Below are 16,250 nucleotides of genomic sequence, written 5' to 3'. Positions count from 1 at the left end.
TCACCTTGCGCGGCTTTCTCACGACGAGCCTGCGTTTGTGGAGAGCATGGGCTCATCGCGTCACACCGATCTTCTGGATGTCAGTGTGTGTTTCCATTCACAGCATAAAAAAATCACCTTTCTCGATAATCCCACTGGTCACATTGGAAAACTGAATATTAGGAAGCTGTCAGGCTCTTGGTAGTGGATATTTTTTTCAAAATTCTGATTTTAATTGGATGGCCAAATTTGTCATCGGCAAGAAATACGAGGCTTCTTTCCCTTTGAAGTGACAGGCTCACTTTTCATTTCTGCTCCTTGATCGTCATAGTTTGTCTGTTGGTTCTTCTGAGTGAAGTAGCGTCTGTGAAGAAGGTGCTTGCTCGTCTTGCACCTCGGGCAGACACACAGAGGCTTGTCCTCAGAGGCGGCGCTGAGCTCGGGACGTGGAGAAGGGCTTCGTGCGTGTTTGCTGTTGTGTCAGAGAGCGTTAAGGACACTTGGAAACCGTGGTTGAGGGTTAGTCACGTTAACAGTTTCTACGGCTTCTTCAGGGTCATTATTGAGGGAAACCGGCCTCTCGGTGTTTCTTTTGCCCCTCGGAGGCTCCCCGGCTCCTCCCCGTGGGGCTGTGTGTCTGAGTGCGGGCGTCAGCCAGTGAGAGGAGCAAGTCAGGTGTTAGCAGTGTTACAAAAGTCAGCCTGACCTGGAAAGCTGTTCTCAGCTAAAGTTTTAACTTTTTTTCTTTTGCAAAGGAGGGCTCAGAGACAGGCTTTTAAGAAGGGAGTCTCACTTGTCTCTGGGCCCTGAAGTGTCTCCGCTGCCTGGGTCCGCTGACGCCTTGACGATGGTCGCGTCTGTCCGTGTGGCCTTCGCTGCTCTTGTCCTCTGTGCTCTGGTGGCCTGTGGGTCTCGTGGCTTTCCTTGCTGGCTTAGAGTGGGCTTGCAGCCTTTGTTCGGGAAGCCTCCCTGCCTTCCTGACTGCTGCGCAGACACGCTTGCCTTGCTGTCTGCAGCTGCTCAGAGGGACACGGCTTCTGCTTGAGGGCTCACTGCACCCTCTCGCCAGAGCAGAGATGGCTCAGCAGCCCTGGAACCTAAAGTGCAGCTTCCCGCTGAGAAAGGCGCGTTTGCGCCTGTAAGATTCACAGGCAAGTCGGTGAGTGGTTCCTGACGTCGCTCTTGGATGCGTGATGAAGCAGCACTCCAGCGATCGCGCTCCTTGGTTAGTCCTCTGACCCGGTCAGTCACCGTCGTGCCGCTGTCACAGCTGAGCAGTGAGGCAGGGAGGGAGTTCGCGGGTTTGCCTAAGATCCCAGCGCTGAGCGGCCCCCCGGACACCCTTCAGGACGCAGGGGCTGACACGCCTTGTTCCCGACTCCGCCGCACCCCAAGAGCCGGGGCACCGTCCCCATGCGCGCTTGCTGACTCAGTGACGGGCCTTTCTTTGCAGGCCTGCATCGACGAGAACCTGGATGTGGTGAAGTTTCTGGTGGAGAACGGAGCCAGTGTCAACCAGCAGGACAACGAGGGCTGGACGCCCCTGCACGCGGCAGCGTCCTGTGGCTACCTCAACATAGCAGAGTGAGTGGCCGGCGGCGCGCGCCACGCGTGCTCTTCTGCTCTTGAGCCTGAGTTTCACAGCCGTGACCGGTCTTCACTGCAGCTCATGCAAGCGGGCGGCTGCACTAGTTTAAGGAATAACTGATAACTGTGTTTTGCATAGTTGCTTAATCTGCAGCTTCTTAGTAGAGATTTTGTGTTTGCTCCTGTTTGCAGCTGGTGCGTGCTTGTTGGTATTTGCTCCTGTTTGCAGCTGGTGCGTGCTTGTTGGTGTTTGCTCCTGTTTGCAGCTGGTGCATGCTTGTTGGGACGCGCGGGGCTGGCTTCTGCTGCCCGCACTGTCGGCTGTTTCTAGCAGCTGTAGCTGGACACGCACGGGGGCAGACCTGGGGAATTTCTCCACACCCTGTGTAGAAGGACCCCACCACACAGGGTCTGGGCTGGGAGGGTGCTGAGTGAGCGTCTGCTGAGTGAAGGCGTGGCCGGGGAGATAAGAAAGTCACATGTGTTCTAGATGAGAGTAACTGGACTGCTAAGGTGAGCTCTGTACATAAAGCCGTGGTGAGAGGCGTCTCGCGGCCCCTTCCCACAGGACTGGGGCCCAGTACAGCCCTCCTGTTGCACAGCAGGGTGCGTTCTGTGGGCAGCTCTGCAGAGGCCTGGGAGCGGGTCCCGCGGGAGGGTGCCGGGCGCAGGGAGTTGGAGGTGGCGCACTGACAGACGCGGATCCTGAGGAGCAGGCGCCCGCAGCAGAGCTCCCCTCCCGGGCGGGCCCTCAGCCCACCTCTGCCGAGAACCGTGAACAGAGCCTGCTCGTCCCTCCTCACTGGTGTTTGGCTGTTTGTTCGGGCGGCTTGTTTTGTGATTCTGACCTCCTGAATCTCATTCCATCCGGGGTTCTGCTTTTCCCCAGAAGGTGACAGGCGGAGCTCAGCCTGGCGTCATGCTGGCCTAATCCTAGGGGTCTCTCTTCCTCCTTTTAAAGTGAAGCTGAGACAGACAGTGACTGCGATCGCGTTGTTGCCGTGGTTTCTTTACCCTGGCTGTGGATGAACATGGTTCCTTTGGAAATAAGTTCAAACTTTAAGTGTCTGTTGCCGGAACAAACGCTACCTTGAGTGAAGTGGACTGGTGAGAGCCACTGTCTCCTCAGGCACAGATGGCCAGTCAGACGTGTGCAGGCCTGCCCAGAGGCGCGAGCTGGACCAGCCCTCCTGGGGCTGCTGCTGGCCGTCCTCACCCTCCCCGTGTGTCCCCATGCAGGCCAGCAGAGCCCCCCTGCCCCTCAGAGCCTCCCCCCCTGCAGAGACCCCCACCCCCTGCCCGCAGAGCCGTCTTCCGCAGAGCCCCCCGGAGCCCTCCACCCCCTGCCCGCAGAGCCCCCTGCCTTTCAGGGCCTCGACCGCAGGGCCTGTGAGCGGTGTTTCAGAGATTAGTGCCCGGTCGTTCCCTCATTTTTCTTTTTGTATCTTAAAAATACATATCTTTTGTATCTTAAAAATATATCTTAAACTATACTCTCATTCCCAGAATCTGTAGAAAGTCTAACTTTCAGGCGAGTGGAGATGAAGAACAGCCAGACTCGCTTTCCAGGGAAGAATCGGTGCGTTCTAGTGTGATGACCTTTTTTAGTTTCATTTCAACTCTGTATGATATATTTTTAAAAAAAGATTTAGGGGCGATGATTCCTCTTTTGGAATTCAGGCCTATTGCTAGTTAGCTGGGTCTCTCACCTTCCTGTTACCACTAAGTGTCTAACTTAGAAGCGGCAGATTGGCCCAAACGACAGCATCTAGTTAGGTCTTATTGTTTACATTAATGGGGCTAATTTAGTCTGAGTTTTTGAGCACATCTCGTTTTCTTTGTTCGCCCCTGAGGATAGTAGCAGAAAGGCCTCACGTTGGTGGTGACGTGAGAGGGACACGGAGGCTTCACTTTCTTTCTCCTTCTTCTTCCCTGGCCGAGCTGTGCGTGGCTTGTGGGGCCTGAGTCCCTGACCAGGGACGGAGCCTGGGCCACGGCTGTGAGAGCTCTGCGTCCTAATGACTGGGCCTCTGGGGATCCCCAAGAGCGGCTTTATTTTCTGAAGGACATGTTTACTGAGCTAAGAGGTATTTCTGAGCCTCAGGGCAACTGTAAGGATCCTCAGGATTACAGTGAATATTACTTCATAGGCACTTCCCTGCGGTCCAGCGGTTAAGGTTCTGCACTATCACTGCACAGGGCGTGGGTTCTGTCCCTGGTGGGGGAATAAAGATCCCTCATGCCGCACAGTGTGGTCAGAACAGAAAGAAGACTCCATGGGCTGATACTTGTTCAGGTAACAGTGTGAACCTGGAGAGGCTCCACCTCCACCAGCCCTCCCCCAGGGTAAGGATGGCCTGGGGCAGTGTCTCACTTGGCACGCATCCCTCTGATTCGGGGAGACCCAGGTCATTTCTGGACGGGAGTCGTCTCCATCAGAGTCCGAGAACTTCTCAGGAAAGGGAAAAGCAGGGCCTTTATGCCCGAGGGACATGGCCGCTGGCCCAGTAAAGAATGGAGAAGGTGTCAGAGTGGAGCGGCTCCACACTGGGTTTATTTCACGCAGTGTTTGTGGGTTGCTAAGAGAGAGCGCACGTCGGACGTCACAGCGGTGATGCCCGTGAGGACACAGCTGTTATCTGGAGCTGCAGTCAGCTGGGGGGCGGCGTCGACATCCCTGTGTGTCACTGGGGCCCAGACTCAGTGCCGGAGGCGGAGTCCAAGGAAGAAGAGGGAGGGTTCAGTTGTCAGAACACGCAGAGGCCACTCAAAGGGGCTTCGAAAGACACGGAAGTTTTCTAGTAATAGCAGGAAAGGGGGGAGGGGAGGGTGTTTCATCAGTTGGAGGGACTGTCGAACTGTGGGAGGCAAGTGAGCTGTTGTGTTTGGGGATAATGTGGGGTTCCGGGTGACAGAGAGGGTGCAGCTCAGTCTGGATGTGTGTGTGTGTGGGGCTCACGCTGGGGGAGTGCGGGTTCAGGGTGAGAGAGGGTGCGGCTCAGTCCAGGAGCGTGTATCCTGCGCTCACTCTGTAGTCTTTGCGTTTTGGGGTCTCAGGGTTGGGAGGTGAAGCAGCGTGGGCGTGAAGGCAGCAGGCGGCTTTAGTGCAGTTAAGGAGAGCCGAGGGAGCGGCTAGCCTCAGCTGAGCGTCTGTCCTCTGAGTCTGTGAGGGAGGGTGGAGACGGCTCAAAGTCAGATGAGTCCGTGTGTGTGCAGCCCACCTGAAAGGCAGACACCTTTGGGGGCGCTCCGTTTAGATGAGGTGCTGAGCGGTGAGGGAGCAGTGCCCTCGAAAAACGTGCCCTAAACCCAGTAGCTGCAGGCTCCCCTCTGCCCGCTCCTGAGTGCAGTGGCCACATGTTACCTCTTAAAATCTTCTGCAGGGTCTTTGAAATGTTGCTCTGTTTGGTCATTCAGCCGTGTCTGACTCTTTTCGACCCCGTGGACTGTAGCCCCCCAGGCTCCTCTGCTCCCGGGATCTTCCAGGCTGAGTGGAAAGTTCTGGAGTGGGCTGCCATTCTCTTCCCCTGGGATCCTCCTGATCCAGGGATCAAACCCGCATCTCCTGCCTTGGCAGGTGGGTTCTTTACCACTGAGCCCCAAGGGGAGCCTCAGTGTGCCTAAAATGTGTGCCCTGTAAATGCAGAAGGGGACCTGTGCCTGCTTGCTGCGTTGCTGGCTGGTTGAAGTCTGATTTAAGTAGCTTTTCTTTCTCCTTTAAAGACTTGTGTATTTTGGAGAACTCTGGCACTGTTGGGGTTCTCACTGGCCCCAGAGTAACTTGACGTAGTGCCAAGATGACCTGGAGCTGAAGTCAGCAGATGGGGCGTAACCTCCGTCTTTTGCCTCTAATAGTACCCATGTAGCCTACTTCCTAAAGTTGTTTAAGACTCATTGTTAATTGTACGTGGAAGTGCTTTGAAAACCAGAGAGGATTCCACGTCAGGTGTTAAAGTTACCAGGCCCCTCTTCTTTAGGATCGAACACTGTTGGTTTTCAATATAGAATCTAATGTTTTTCCAGTCATTTAGTCGCGTCTTAGAGTGTAGATTTCATGGAGGTGGCTGGTTAAAGGGAGAGTTCTGTGGACACGTGACCCAGGCAGGTTCATGAAAGTCCTGATTTGTCCTTTATTCTGTTTTTATGCCCTGGCTCCACTTAGTGTGCTCTTAATGGAAATGGGGGGCGTTCCTGTGGGAATCACTCCTTTCCCTCTCTTCTGGGGACCCCATTCTCAGTATCAGCAGTGTCCTGAGCCCTCCTGGAAGCCTGGGTTTGGACGCAGCCTGGGGTGAGCTTTAAGGCGGCGTGTCCCCCTTGCGGTGTTTCCAAAGTGCCTTGCTGCCCATGAGAGTGAGAGAATGGGCTTCAGAAACGAGTGTGAGAAATCGCTCTTGGAGGTGTCTTTCTCACCAAGGAACAGAGACGCTTTGATCCCGAGTGCTGAAGGCTAGTGGAGTGCCTTATCTGGGGCCACACGAAAGCTCCAGACGGAGGCCACGCTCTGCACGGAGCCCCAGGCTCGGGAGTGCCGCCGGCAACAGCCTGGGGAGGGTGCTGACTCTGCTCTTGTCTGCGTAGGTATTTCATTAACCATGGAGCCTGCGTGGGCATCGTCAACAACGAAGGCGAAGTCCCCTCTGACCTTGCGGAAGAGCCTGCCATGAAGGACCTTCTTCTGGAGCAGGTGAAGAAGCAAGGTGAGCCGAGGGCCACATGGCAGGAGGGGCCTGGGCGCCACCGTGAGACACCGTCTGCTCACGCCGGCCGCCGCTGCTCACGGCACGTGCCTGCTAGTCCTCGCGCGCGGATCGCCCGGGCCAGACTCCAGAGGCGTGCAGTCGGCCCGCCCCTGCAGCCCTGGGCCGTGCGCCGCGGTGCACAGGCGGCCGGTGCGCGCTGTGACGCTGCAGGGCAGGCTAAGGAGGGGCATGTGACAGCTCCCATGTGTGCAGACCGCAGAGGAGGCGGCCCGTGTACCTCTGAGCCCTGGACAGTCCTCTCTCTGACTTTGCGCCTTTCCTCTTGAGCAGAGCTGAACGTGGTGCTGGTGGGACCTTTGTTGCGACCTCTGAAGTGATCTCTGACCATCCTGACTGTGAGATTTCTGGTAGTTTGTTACAGTGAGGAAGCTAATGAGAAGAAGAAACTCTGAAAATACTTTATATTTTCAGAAGAATCCCCTTCAGAGAGCCGGTCAGGATTCTCCGACTGGAGGTCTTTGGGTTCTTTTAAATTAAAAAGTTGCAAGTAACCCTGGGCCTACATGGCAGGGAGGACAGGTCTCCCTGCTGGAAGTGCCGCAGAGCTGTGTGGGCCCAAGGTGCGGGGATGTGCCGTCCTTCTGGGAGCCCCTGCACCCACAGTCTGCAGTCCACCCTGGGGGTCTCTCTGCTGTGACCTTCCAGACGCGATCCCTACTGGCCGGGCGGGCCTGCGCTCACACCACCCAAGGCCGCCTTTGCTCCAGCAGCAGAGCTGAGGCGCTGAGACAGCCAAGTGCCTGCAGAGCCAAGAATACTGACACTTAGCATCTTGTCCGTGATGTTCTGACGGGAGATGGAACCCCTCGGAAGTGCCTCTGTGCTCAGCTGCTCCTCAGCTCTGGGCCACAGAGCTTCACTTGGCATGCTTCTCTACTCAGGGAGACGGACTTCAGAGGGAGCTAGTCTATCAGCGTATACGATGCCTGACGCTAAGCCTGTTGACCCCAGTCCTAGGTGTAGCAGGGGACAGGAGGAGCAGACGGCCTTAGGGGTGACCATTCTGCGGCCCCGAGTGACCGCCCGACCTCCGCGCGTTTATTCCCTCCTGCGTTCAGTGGGGGTAGTGACAGCGGTTGCATTTGCGCCGGAGGCTGTGGGGAAACACACGGGTCACCGTGTGAGAAGGCTGTGACTGTACTGCTGCAGGTGCTGCAGAGGGGCAGCCCGCCGGACTTCAGGTTCTTAGGGCCAGAGCGCCTGCAGGCCTCGGTGGACCTGCCGTCTGTGTGAGCCTAGTGGCCTCTCCCTGGGGGGCTGCCGGCGGCCGTGAACGCCTCTTCTGATGCAGAGTGAGTTGGCTGAGCACCCAGCCCCGCGGGCTGAGCGGCTGTCTGGCGTGCCTCCGCAGGGCTGGACCTCGAGCAGGCGCGGCAGCAGGAGGAACGGCAGATGCTGCAGGACGCCCGCCAGTGGCTCAACAGCGGCAGGATCGCCGACGTGAGGCAGGCGCGCTCGGGGGCCACTGCCCTGCACGTGGCTGCGGCCAAGGGCTACTCCGAGGTCCTCAGGTGGGTCCGCACGGCGGCCGGGACGCACGGCGCCCGGGACGCACGGTGCCCTGTCCTCCCCTCCCCCTCCCCCGTCCCCGCCCCCTCCCCCTCCCCGCCCCCTCCCCCTCCCCCGTCCCCGCCCCTCCCCCTCCCCGCCCCTCCCCCTCCCCCTTCCCGCCCCCTCCCCCTCCCCCTCCCCGCCCTCCCCGCCGTCCCTTCTCCTCTACCTGCTGGGTCGTCCCCACCCTCCTCCCAGGCCTCTCCTGGCGCTCCGCGGGGAGCACAGCCTGGAGGGCCTGGAGGGTCTCCTGCTGCTTGGCGGTTCATCTCCGGCTCCCCCGCACCACCCACCCCCCGCCCCGCTGCAGTACAGACAGACGTGCATCCCCGTGTCCTCTGTGGCCTCATTAGGCTGGTGGTGTAGGTTTCAGGGGAGCTGTACTCGCTGGGGTAGGGCGGTCGCCCATGCAGGAGGGGTCTGGACTCCTCCACCTCCCCGTCCCTGCCCTGCTTTGTGGAGCCTCAGGGCCGGGCGGGCGCGGCACCGGCTGCTGGCAGCTCCGTGTGCGTCTGCCAGCAGGTGTCCTCACTGCCCGTGTCCCGGGACGAGGCTCCTGGTCCGTGTGGTGGGGTCGGTGCTCCTGTCTTCAGGGCGGGGTTCCCTTGTTTGCTTCTCTGGAGGCCCGCACGGTGCTGCCTCTGTCAGCCGGGGGTCATGCCAGCCTCCACATGCCCGCCGCCTCGGAGCCTCGGCGCCTCGGCGGGAGCCCCCGCAGACACTCCTGTGGTGGGAGGCGGCAGACCGCCTGGAGAGTGGGCGCGGGAGGAGGGAGAGGACGAGGGCCGGAGCCCTCCTGGTGGGGCCGTGGGCCGGGCCCCGGACGGGGCTCTGGGTGATCTCTGTGCTGGGGGTGACGTGGCTGCACCCCAGTGTGGCCTCGGTCAGGGGGGACTCACTTCTGGTGGCTGCGCTGATGCCTGAGAAAGCAGACCTGGGCTCGGCAGCTGGGGCTGGGGCTCGGGGCCGGGTTCTGCAGCATCAGACAGATGGCTGTGCGCTGGGCAGGGAACCCCGATGCAGAGGACCTGAACGTCTTGTCCGTGTTCTCCTCAGACTTTTGATTCAGGCTGGCTATGAGCTCAACGTCCAGGATCACGATGGCTGGACCCCTCTGCATGCGGCTGCGCACTGGGGTGTGAAGGAGGCCTGCTCCATCCTGGCAGAGGCCCTCTGCGACATGGATGTCAGGAACAAGCTGGTGAGTGGGCTGGCCCCCAGCGGCGTCCTGGAGCACGAGGCGAGAAGGCCGGCCCAGGGGCCAGGCCTGCCATCCGGAGCAGGCACCAGCAGCAGCTGGAGCCCTGCCCCCGCCCCCCCCTCCCCCTGACACGCACGCTCGCACGCTCGCACGCTCGCCTGGCGGTAGGAGGCCCACCTGCTGACCGTTTCCATCGAAGCCCCTGAAACAGAAAGTGGAAGAAGGAAACGGTCTCACCTCAGCAGAAGTGAGCAGTGGGGAAGCCCGAGACCGCTGTCCGGGGAGAAGTGTGAAGTGCGTCAGCTTTTCATTCAGAAACCTAGTAGCTGAGCCCCGCTCACATCCATTTGTTAAAAGCCGTGGCGCTGGCTGCACCCTCGCGTTCGGCCGAAAGCGGTGTTGTCCAGCCCCGCTTCAGGCAGGTCAGAGGCCCTGCAGCTCCCTCCCACCTGCTGACTGTGGGTCTGGGGGCCTGGCTGCTTACTCAGGGGACGCTCCGGTCTGCCCCGCCCCACCTGCTCACCCTCGGTCTGTGGGCCAGGGCCCCTCGCTGCGCTTTGGCCTGAGGGTCTCACTTAATGGGCTGCTTCCTGTGACTCGTCCTTAGTGCCCACACCTGGGCCTCCTTCCAAGGCCTCTGAGAGCCCCTTGCTGAGTTTATTGTAGCGACTGTGAGCTTTTTGGAAGAGATACAAGCAGAGATTTCAATTGATCATTTGCCGAGAGACAATAAACACTAGAAACGAGGTGAGGATTTCCTGCTCACTGTTTCACAGAATGCAAAGCCCTGTGTCTGGGGGGTCCTCTGTTTCTTATGTCCCCTCTCTGATAGAGGAGGGCCTCATCCTGGCGCTAAGTCGGCGAGTCAGGGAGGCAGGTCAGAGGGTCAGAGGCCTCAGGCGAGCGCCAGCTGGTCTCTGGGTAGAGGCGCGTGACCGCGGCGTCGTCTCCTTGCCAGGGCCAGACGCCGTTCGACGTGGCCGACGAGGGCCTGGGGGAGCATCTGGAGGCGCTGCAGAAGAGGCAGGGCGTGGTGAGTCTGCGTGGCGGCCATGCGGTCTGTCTGTCCGCGTCCCGGCAGTGGCCACTGTTCCTCCAGGAACTGTCCACAGTCCGTTAGAGGGAACATCCCAGAAGCCCTTGCTGCTGAAGCTCGCTGGGTGTCTCGTAGCACCTGAGGGCAGCTGGCAGGTAAACGCGGCGAGGGCGGCTCTGGCTGCCTGGAGCTCTAGGCAGTGAGGGTGGGGTGTGGGAGTCAGTGCTTTCCAAACAGGGAGTACCGAGTTCAGGATGTCTCGTGACTTCCTTATTGACTGAAGGGACTTCTGTATTTAAAGGGGGTTGACTACAGGGAGGAATATGTTTCTTCCTTAGAAAGCAAGCAAACCCACGAAGCTCAGAGATGTGGCCTGGGCCGGCGCTTGGTCAGTGATTCATCCCTAGCCCAGGTCCATCGGATATCCACAGTCGCTCCCTTGCTGCTCTCCTGAGTGTGTGAGGGTTTGCTCCTGGGCCCGTGGCGCAGCGCCTCTCAGGAGGACCACGGAGGCGTGTGCCCACGTCCAGGCGCAGTGTGGGGGCGAGCAGGGAGTGAGTCCCGCTCCACTGCAGGAGGGCTGTCGGTGGGGAGGGCGGGGCTCGAGCGGCTCCCCTTGGGGCGGGAGAAGGTCACGCCCTCACTTTCCTGAGCTCCCCTCTGCGGGCCTCGGCTTGGGGGTTCAGAAGGGCGGGTTCAGAAGGGCGTGCAGAGCCATTCTGAGGGGAGAGCGAGGGGCTCAGGCTGGGGCGGGAGAGGCCTCGCTGGGGAGCGCGGCCCCAGAGTGCAGACGCACCGGGTCCCGTGGGCGCCGTCCCTGAGCTGTCGCAGCCTTGCCGACACCAGAGTGCGCTTTTCACGGCTACGTGTTCCTCGTTTTATGGATGCTTTTCCTGAAGTAGTTCTGGGCTCATGTGGGAGTTGCGGGAACACGCAGAGAGCCCCCGTGCATGTTTGACCCGGTGTGCTTCCTCTCTGAGCACGAGTAGGATCTTCACCAAGTCACGTCTCCCACCACTGGCAGTGGTGCCTGCCTTTGCCTCCGCATAACTTTGGGGTCCCGGGATATAAATGCATGTTGTCTGGAGTGTGTGTCTAAGTGCTGGACAGGTTTTCCTAAGGGCTGATTTCCCATTTGGCACCGGTTTCTCTGTAGAAGGCTTGCCAACTTAATTCAGCTTAGGGATCATAGAGCGTTCTCTCATAGGCGCTTCTGGCGCTTCGCCCTTCGGAGTGAGGTTTGGGGGCGATGAGGCTCGGATGTTCAGGAGGCGGGTGTCGCCGAAGCTCTGGCGCCATGGCTTCCTCTCCTCACTGGCTGAGGGCTTTCCTCTGCCGGCTTCTTCCGAGCAGACCCCCTGCTGTGTCCCCTGCCCGCCCCCACCTCCCCTCTGGGGCTGGTGCAGCGGTGGGGCCGCTGGCGTTCTCGTCACTGCTGACTCCTTCCCCGTAGTCAGTGTCTTTCCTTTCCTCTTTTCTTGATTTCCAGCTTCGAAGTGAAAAAGAGACACGGGATAAGCTCATCGAATCAGACCTGAACAGCGAGCTGCACGGTAGACTCTTCAAGAAGTAAGATGGTCTGCGTGTGAGACTTGGCTTGAGAGTCCATACGGTGAAGAGACTGGTGTCTGATTGTAGCCAGATGGTCTTTAAGCGAGGGGGGATGTTCGACGGGTGAGGAGGTGGATGGCACGGCCGTGGGGGCCTGTGAGTGGGGAGCGTGTGCTCACTTTGTGAAGCAATGGAGACCCTGTGTGTGTGTCAGGAAACGTCTGTTAAATGACTTGCTAGAACTGTGCCCCTCGTTCGCGAGGAGATGTAGCCCCGTTTTCCTGAGTGCAGATTACGCCACGCTCTCAGGTCAGACACCGGACGGACCCGAGGGGGCGAGTGTGCGTTCCTGTTACCACTTCGACACGGAGGTTCCTAGGCTTGTCCCCTCTACCAGCTCCACAGCGAGCTCAGGAAGCGGTTTCTCCTCTCTGAGTTACTCAGATTGTCGTCTCTACTTTAGCAAAGAGAAGATGCTCTGTGAGGAGGAGACGCCCAAGTCCCAGCGAGCAGAGGAGGAGAGCAAAGAGTCCAGCAGCTCCAGCTCCGAGGAGGACGAGGGGGAGGACGAGGCCTCGGAGTCAGAGGCCGAGAAGGAGGCGGGGGACCCTGAGGCTGTCAGTCCGCAGAGCGCGGGGGGCCGCCGCGCGTCAGAAGGCAGGTGGAGCCGGCCCGGGGGGGCTGATTCCCAAACAGGGGCCCCAGATCGCTTTCTTCTCCCTTCTCATCATGTGAAGCCCCTTCAGTTGCTGGGGGGATGGAAGGAGGAGCGCAGTCCTGGTTACCTTGCTGACTCTTAATGGTGCGCGTCGTGTTAAGGGTCTTCCGTTTCCTGTGCAGTGAGAGTGGGGTGCTGAGCTCGGTCGGACCACCAGGCTCTGGGTTAGCCTGGGGTCTCCACTTGTGGGCAGGCAGACTCTGGGCTCCGGGTTAGCCCAGGGTCTCCACTGGTGGTCAGGGGACGCCAGGCTCTGGGGTAGCCGGGGGTCTCCACTCGTGGTCAGGGGACGCCAGGCTCTGGGTTAGCCCGGGGTCTCCACTCGCGGCCAGGGGACGCCAGGCTCTGGGTTAGCCCGGGGTCTCCACTCGCGGGCAGGGGACGCCTGGCAGATCTGGGTTTTGCTGGGTGGGTCTGCCTGTGGCAGTGGCCCTGCTGGATAACGGGGCTCGTGGTGAGCTCAGACTGCACAGGCCGGGGCCTGCGGTCACCACATGTTCCTCTCCAGAGGCATCCCGAGAAGATGCAGGGTTTTCAGTGAGGGGGCGGGCCCGCCTTGGCTGAGAGTCAAGTGTGCATCCCCCCGGAGCCTGCCTGTCCCTGGCACCCGCTCTGTGAGGGGTCTCCTTTACTGACCTGATTTCTGCCATTTCAGGGGAGTACTGCCCTTGTCCAAGACTGGCCTGGGGTCAGTGTTGGGGTGGGGGCACACCCAGGCCAGGGGCCACAGAAGGTCACAGGTCAATCCTGGAGTCAGTGTGGGGGTGGGGGGGCATGCCCAGCCCCAGGGGCCACAGAAGGTCACGGGTCAGGCCTGGGGTCAGTGTGTGGGGGGCGGAGGGCACACGCAGGGTATAGGCTCACTGGGTCGGCCCTGGGACAGCTCATGTGGTCACTGTGAATACTCAGGACAGTCTGGACGTCTCTGCCCAGGAAGACTGCCTCGCGGGGTCGTGGGGCTGGGCCTTGGGAGTCCAGGGGCCAGAGGCGCAGCAGCCCTGGGCACAAGCAGACGGGTTTCTGCCGACACCCCAGAAGGGAGCCTCCATCTTGCGTCACCACCACGCCCCCAGGAGCGCTCTTCCCCTGTGGGCGGCCCCGCCCCGCCCCTGCCACGGCCACGCCCCGCCCCTGCCCCGCCCCCTGCCACGGCCCCGCCCCTGCCACGGCCCCGCCCCGCCCTGCAGCCTCCCCGCATTCCCGCCCTCGGAGGGCGGCTCCTCTCTGGGCCCGCCACGCTCGGCACTGGGCGCGTGGGACCTCGTGTTGTCACCGTGATTGTTCTGCGTCTCACCTTTCCTTTTTCTAATTGCCGAGGAAGCAAGGTCCGTCTCGTACTTTCTCTGGCTTTTTCTGCCCAGCCCCCAGAGCGGGCTCTACCTGCACTTACTGATGAACGGTATGTGTGACCTGTAGTGAGGAGAAGGCTGTCCGGCGTTCATGTGGGAGTTGTTGTCAAGACAGAATCTCACTTGCGCCTGTTTTCTCGTAAGAGGCAGGGGTTGCCGGAGCTTTCATCGTGGTTGGAGTCTAAGCCTTCCTTGGCCCTGGTGGTCTGTGTGACGATGGGTAAATCTTTTGTGTCAGAACAGTACAGACTCTCCCGTAAGGGCTTCCTAACGCACCTGCTGCTTCTGTCTTTCACCCCAGATGGCGGGCCGGGCGCCGTCCCCAGCCGTCCCAGCTCTGACTGCAGGAGCAGCGTCGCGGAGCGGACCCCCGCAGCTCCGCAGAGCGCCGTCCCCGCCTCTTCAGCCAGGAGAGTGAGTGTGCGGTTAAGCTGGGCGTGCCCCCGTTGCGGTAGCAGGCAGGCATAAAGGCCTTAGAGACGCACTCGCGCCTGCCTTCTTGCTTGAGTCCAGCTGACTCACAGCTGCGTTTCAGCTGTGCAGCAAGGTGACTGTTACACGTTGCGTATATTTTTTCCAGATTTTTTCCGTTATAGATCGTTACAAAGTATTGAGCAGCAGGCGCCAGTGTTACACAGCAGGTCCTTGTTGTTTTATATGCTTTCGTTGTTCAGTTGCTGACTTGAGTCTGACTGCAGCCTGCCAGGCTCCTCTGTCCATGGGATTCCCAGGCAAGAACCCTGGACCGGGTTGCCATGCCCCTCTCCAGGTTTATGCGTAATAGTGTATCTATGTTAATCCCAATTCTCCGTTCATCCCTCGCCCCCTTCTCCTGCGGTGACCGTGAGTTTATACGTTAATCCCAGATTCTCCGTTCATCCCTCGCCCCCTTCTCCTGCGGTGACCGTGAGTTTATACGGTAATCCCACATTCTCCGTTCATCCCTCGCCCCCTTCTCCTGTGGTAATCATGAGTCTATTTTCTGTGAGTCTGTTTCGTAAAATCGTTTTTTTGTTCCGATTCCACTCACAAGTGGTGTTGGGATACGTGTCTCTCTGACTGCACGCAGGCTGACCATCTCCCAGTCTGTCGGTGTTGCCACGGGGCCCTGGTCCACCCCTCTCGTGGCTCTGCCGTGGCCGAGTGCTCATCACATCACGTGCTGCGCCTCCACACGCCCCCGCCACGGCATGCTCAGGCTGCCGTGACGGGGCAGAGGCAGGGTGGCTTGCACATCGAGGCCTGTGTCCCACCGGCCGGAGGCTGGCAGGTTCCGTCCACGGTGAGGGCTCTCCTCCTGGCGCTCAGACGACCCCCTGGTCTCCAGACGCTGTCACCTGGGTGTCCGGGCGTCAGGACGTGGGTCTGGGGGGTGGACACAAGCAGGGCGTTCCTGACTTGCCCACAGTGTGTTTTAAAGGACTTGTGGCCGCCGCGTGCGGGTGGCCAGGCTCCAGCGCCAGCAGCCTGGGACCAGGGGAGTGCTGCCGCGGCCTGTCGTCCCCGAGTCTGCAGTTGGGGCACACGGGTCACGGTCGGGCTGGGCAGAGGCCGGCCAGGGCGCAGCCTGGGCACTGCGACGGACACGCGTGTCTTCACTCTCCCCCCATGAGTGAGGTCTGTGCGGCTGCTGGCAGGAGGGCAGAGCTCGCGGGGCTGAGGGCCGGCAGCCTCCCAACCTCGTCCGCTGGAGGCTCGCCGTGGGGGAGCCGCACGCGCTGCGGCTGAGGTGCTTCTGCAGGCGCTCCCTCACTTGCTGGCCCCTCGGCGCTGCCCGCGTGCGCAGTGGGCCTCCGGTGTCCTCGTGGGGACCAGGAGGCAGAGGCTCAGCCGCTCCACGTTCCCCGGGCGCTGCTGTGAGCCTGTCGGGCGGCACCAGCAGGACGTGGTCCTCACTCCGTCGTGAGGAGTGTGACCAGATCAGCCGCTCTTTAGGAGGAAAAGGACTGGGTTAGGAAAGCCACCAACACACACCCATGCCACTTTGCTCAGAAGATGCTGGGGGGCGTTTGGACGGCTCTTACAGAGCCCACAGGGTGCTTCTGCAGAGCCCCTAGGAGAGGGGGTGCACGGAAGAGCAGATCTCAGCACGGCGTGAGGCTTGTGCTGCATTCCCGCTGTGCCAGCAGCAGAGCTGGCCTGGTTCTGGAGCGAGGGCGGTGCTCCGGCAGGGCCCCCGTGGCCAGGGAGGCGGCGGCTGGTGGTACCCAGGCCGGCCGTGCCTCAGTCTGGCTTCGGCTGACTCCGGTCTGTGATGTGTTGTGTGGTGTGTGGAGATGAGATGCTTAAGGACAGTGTAAGCTTTCCATGAGCCTTTCTTTTCCAACGTTAACATTACTTTTTAATGAAATGATGGTAATGAAAATGGTGATTCATTTTTGAAAGCTGTTCTCCTGGCAGAATTTAAAACCTGGCAACCGTATAACTTCTACCATTTTTTTCTTTTTGATTTTGTTGCTTCTTGAAATCTGAAATGCCGCCTGTGTCAGAGAGGCTGCTCTCTTGAAATAAGCAG

At 60.0% G+C, this 16,250-nt stretch overlaps 1 protein-coding gene across 2 annotated transcripts in view; it reads left to right on the top strand.

Moving 5' to 3' along the window:
- Positions 1-16,250, top strand: part of PPP1R12B (protein phosphatase 1 regulatory subunit 12B) — a 169,545-nt gene that overhangs the window by 51,340 nt on the left and 101,955 nt on the right. The window contains exons 2-10 of one of the 2 annotated variants that reach the window (XM_068985639.1): positions 1,433-1,563; positions 6,148-6,266; positions 7,681-7,840; positions 8,937-9,081; positions 10,040-10,114; positions 11,607-11,686; positions 12,132-12,289; positions 12,954-12,957; positions 14,062-14,149. In XM_068985639.1, the coding sequence (XP_068841740.1) occupies positions 1,433-1,563; positions 6,148-6,266; positions 7,681-7,840; positions 8,937-9,081; positions 10,040-10,114; positions 11,607-11,686; positions 12,132-12,289; positions 12,954-12,957; positions 14,062-14,149 (960 nt within the window). Of the gene's footprint in view, positions 1-1,432; positions 1,564-6,147; positions 6,267-7,680; positions 7,841-8,936; positions 9,082-10,039; positions 10,115-11,606; positions 11,687-12,131; positions 12,290-12,953; positions 12,958-14,061; positions 14,161-16,250 lie in introns of both variants that reach the window. The other variant, XM_068985638.1, reaches the window with a different exon arrangement.

This window comes from Capricornis sumatraensis, chromosome 14, assembly GCF_032405125.1.
Source record: "Capricornis sumatraensis isolate serow.1 chromosome 14, serow.2, whole genome shotgun sequence".
NCBI lineage: Eukaryota > Metazoa > Chordata > Mammalia > Artiodactyla > Bovidae > Capricornis > Capricornis sumatraensis.
This window is presented reverse-complemented; position numbering and strand designations above follow the sequence as displayed.